Below are 4,164 nucleotides of genomic sequence, written 5' to 3'. Positions count from 1 at the left end.
ATTATTTATTGTTCCAAAAACTTTTGAAGAAACAAAATTTTTATTTCTTCTCTCTCTTCTCTTTTCTTCTTCTTTTTTCCTTGGCCAGTCGCCAGCCTCGACCATGCTTGGCGACCGGCCATCGAGGGCTGACGACACCGTCGAGGGTCGGCGACCTCACTGGAGTGTCGTCGGCCCCAGCGAGACCGAGCTCGCCCAGCCTAAGGTGAGGCCGAGCCTCGCCGGATCTGGGCGAGGCCGAGCTTGCCCACCAAGGCGAGGCCGCTGGCCCCGTTAGCCGGTCGTCGGAGGTCGGCGACCGGCCGAAAGAAGAAAAAATAAAAAAGAAAGGAAAAAATGAAAAATAAAATAAAAATATTTAAAAATTAAAAGAAATAAAAAAGAACATAAATTTACCAAACGTGTTTCTATTCATTTTTTATTTCCTAACAAGTTTACCAAACGCAAAAATTATTTCCTCGGAAAAACTTATTCTATTTCCTTCCTAACGTAATCACTTTTTCTATTTCGTTTCCTAACAATTTTGAACGTAAACGTTACTAAATGCGCCTTATGTTTCATCGTTTTTCTCAGACCCGTTGATAAGTGCTTTTGCCTTTCACAAAAAATCTGGAAAAGATGACGAAATGCGATTTCCTGCACAAACAACCCCCACCCAAAAAAAAAGAAAAAAGAAAAAAGGGAATGCGAAGGCATCGACGTCAGAAAAGATATAAAGACGGCCGCTACTCGTCACTTCACCAAGTTGGGTCTGTACGTTGCTTCCCAGAGAACAAAAAGTTCCGTTGACAGACACAGGTCAAAGATCAAAGTTCAAGTAACGATGGAAGAGAAAAATAGTGTCAGATGGGAATTGGATAAAGGCGATGGGAAAAATAGTGACAGAACAGGACCTCTCCTTCTCACAAGGGGGGAAATATATTTGCCCCATCACCTTATTCACATAAAAGAATGGATAAAGGCGATGGGAATTGAGAATCTATGGTAATAATCAAAGTACTACAAAGACATGCAAATTATCCAGAGAGTACAAATTTCAATCCAAACGTCTTCTATGGAATTAACTAGGTTAACGACGAAGCACTAACCACAACAATACCAAACCCCACACATACTTAAATACCTCCTCTTGGCAGACCGATGCTCAGTCACTCCAAGAAGATGGGTTGAAGCATACACGAACCTCATGCTCTTCGGGTCCTGCATGATGCTTGGGCACAATGATCTCAAGCACCGTTCCCGTCTCGTCGCAATATGCTTCCAACTTAGCATCTTCTGGAATGAGGGCCGGTAGGGAAATCTCTCTAATGAAATCCCCTGGAGGGCAGTGCTCGGGTGTTTGATCCGTTAGCTTAAAGGTCCTGTTGTTTCTCGTAATAAATGGTACACAAGCTGTACTAACACAGGATATCTTCACGATCCCATGCGAGTTAGTGTTCTTCCATGTAACTTTTACCTTCTGAAGATCTACAAAAGGCAAGCTGACGATGATCAGAAACCCTTCATCATCTTCATATATTGTTTTTGCTGCTGTAGCAGGGCCACAAACATTCTTCATGACCCCAGTAAACTGATTAAACCATGGTGGCTCAACCGAGTGAATTTTCAGATCCAAACCTCGGTCAGAATGAGAACCATTTGATAAATTTAATTCCTCGCTAGTTCCATTTGGAAAAAGGTCTTTCTTCCTTTTGTTGCGGACGGGTGACAGATCCACTACATCACCAATGCTATGGTCCGATGGCGGGGTAGACAGATTTAAGCCACAGCCATTGAGCAACTTCCTAGGTTGGTGATTTGTGTTGCTCTTTGATGGAGGCAGCGGCCGCTCAAGCTCAAACTCAGCGCTTGAAATATTTCTCCAGGAACTGAAGTCACTGGCTTCATTAGGGATGCAAAAGTTTATATCTCGTCCAGTCAATTCCATCCACCTCTTCCGCTCTTGCTCATCAAGAACTGCAAGATTGGGTGTCCGTACAATCTCAATCCCATGAACACACTGGGGATTGGAGAGGCCGCGGTAGTGCTTCCTCTGCATCCTGTGAGAACGCACAAAACCCCTATCCACACTAAAGGGAAATGGACGCTCCCCTTGCCGACTATGCCCGTTCATGTAACTTCTCAGCTGCATCTTGCCGAGAGCATTTTCAGGCCTTTCCTTAAAAACCCACATGTAAATGTTTTCCATGTCGTGCTGAACCAAGAAAGCATCAAGCTGCAAGTCTGATTTCTCATAGCCAGACACACCATTACGGTCCTGAACTATTTTGGACTTTGATTTTTCATTCAAAACAGGCTTGAAGTAGAAACTAAAGAAAAACCAAGCACCCCACACGCTATCAAGGCGCTTGTTGTTCTTACGCCCCGCTTTTGGGATGTTAACAGTCATTTCTGTTTCGTAAAGTTGGGGTCCCAAACCAACATCTAAAATATCACAGTGGTCATTCCAAGTCAGAAGAGGTGGACTAGGCCTTGAGGACAACGGGAGATTGATATCGGGTGGTCCAGCATGGATGATCGAGCCATCTATCTCTCTCTCCAATTCATCATGAGACAAAAAGCCAGAGTCCATTGACAACAATGTCGACGGATGATGACTCTCCATCGACAGTACTGTTAGAAGAGCTTCCCCGACAATTTTTGCCTTCCGTTTTCCTTCTAGCTTGTGCATCTAAATCAACAGTTAGAGCAAAGATCTCCCTAACATGCTCATGAAACAAATCAAAGCAAATATGGAATTATGCAAGCAGCCACCCGTCAATCCACAAAACCACATAGACCCCTCACAAGTACTGTCATGAATGGAACCCACAAGAATCCAACCACAAGATATCGAAAGAGGTTGTCCATCAGATACAATGAATATCCAGCAGCACGCGTAACCATCCTGAGATCACCACAGCCCTGGAAACAGAAATCAAGTCTTACAGATACATCCTTTTTCTCACAACTAAAAAAAAAAGTTTATGCGCATGAACTTCAGTTCGATTCAAGACAAAATGAAAGTTCAAGAGAAGGGATTTCATTTTGCATCTGACTCTCGATCCCGTAATGGGTAAACCAAAGAGGAGCGCGGTTCCAGGTAAATGATTTACTCTCTACACTATCCAAGAAACTTCTTCATACTGTACTATTGAGTTTGAAATCGCAAACCGAAAACTTCTAATCTCACATACACCAAGAAAATACCTAGGTAGAAAATCAGCATCCAAGTACAGATTTATGTGCCAATCTTGCGAAGATCTGATGTATCTCAGATTCTCAAAACCAACAACATCAATAATACGTGCACCTTTATGCCCCTTCTTATTCTTTCCCGTTTACTTCCATTTTCTAGGGTGCCCACCCAAAAACGCCCGATCCCGCAAACCCTAGAATGCCCCCATCTCCCTTATAAAGCACAGATTCGCGGAACCAAACAAATTCCCCACGAACCCATGACCTAAAAACGAATTGCCCGGCATAAAAGCAGAGCGAAATCAACGAATTGAAAAAGCAGATGATTACCCGGAAAGAGAAGCCGAGAATCAACATCAACAGCCTTCCCGCATTTCCAATCGCCGTCGATCAGAGGGAGGAAGCCGAACGCCGAGGGGCAAGCGGTAAGGGGAAGGGATGAGAAGGGAAACGGGGGGAGGGGGCCAAAACAGAGAGAGATGGAGAGAGGGTCGTCGTCTGATTTTGGAGATAATACTCGGGAGAGAGAGAGAGAGAGAGAGAGATAGAGAGAACTGGGGAGCGATGGTGGGGGGAGGGACCGGGATCGATTTTTATGCCTTAGAATTGGTAGAATCTGAGGAGGACGGACCAATCACCTCGCCCGTAGACCCACATCCAAGATTCAGAGAAAGGGATTTCAATTCAACTCTGGAGGACACGAGCTAGCAAGCGGCAGTGCAAAAGCGCATTTGCCTTTGCCCTTTGCCCTTTGCCTTTTCGGAGTGAGGCGTGATGCGCAAAGGACGCCCAATCAGACCACCCCACCATTCCTCCTCGTTTTATCCAAATCCTATTTTCTTTTGTGGCTTCTCAGGTTTGGGAGCTTCAACCAGTGCTGCTGATTTGGAACCAAATGAATATAGACAGGGGAGGAAATTGAAATATATCGTTTAATAGGGGCATTTCTCAGGTTTGGGAGCTTCAACCAGTGCTGCTGATTTGGAA

General features: G+C 44.6%; 1 protein-coding gene across 1 annotated transcript; it reads right to left on the bottom strand.

Moving 5' to 3' along the window:
• Nucleotides 1-879: 879 nt before the first annotated feature.
• On the bottom strand, nt 880-3,963 carry LOC104420901. Its single transcript, XM_010032676.3, has 2 exons — nt 3,508-3,963; nt 880-2,904 (listed from the first exon to the last, which is right to left on the bottom strand). Exon 2 carries the CDS (start codon nt 2,669-2,671, stop codon nt 1,145-1,147), a length of 1,527 nt encoding a protein of 508 aa, XP_010030978.2. The 5' UTR covers nt 2,672-2,904; nt 3,508-3,963; the 3' UTR covers nt 880-1,144.
• Nucleotides 3,964-4,164: the final 201 nt, after the last annotated feature.

The sequence above is a fragment of the Eucalyptus grandis genome, chromosome 10 (genome assembly GCF_016545825.1).
Source record: "Eucalyptus grandis isolate ANBG69807.140 chromosome 10, ASM1654582v1, whole genome shotgun sequence".
NCBI classification, from domain to species: domain Eukaryota; kingdom Viridiplantae; phylum Streptophyta; class Magnoliopsida; order Myrtales; family Myrtaceae; genus Eucalyptus; species Eucalyptus grandis.
Note: the sequence above shows the minus strand (reverse complement) of the source record. Positions and strands in the feature narration are given on the sequence as shown.

Coding starts and splice junctions, on each gene's coding strand:
- LOC104420901 (XM_010032676.3), bottom strand. CDS start 2,671: ATGCACAAGCTAGAAGGAAAACGGAAGGCAAAAATTGTCGGGGAAGCT.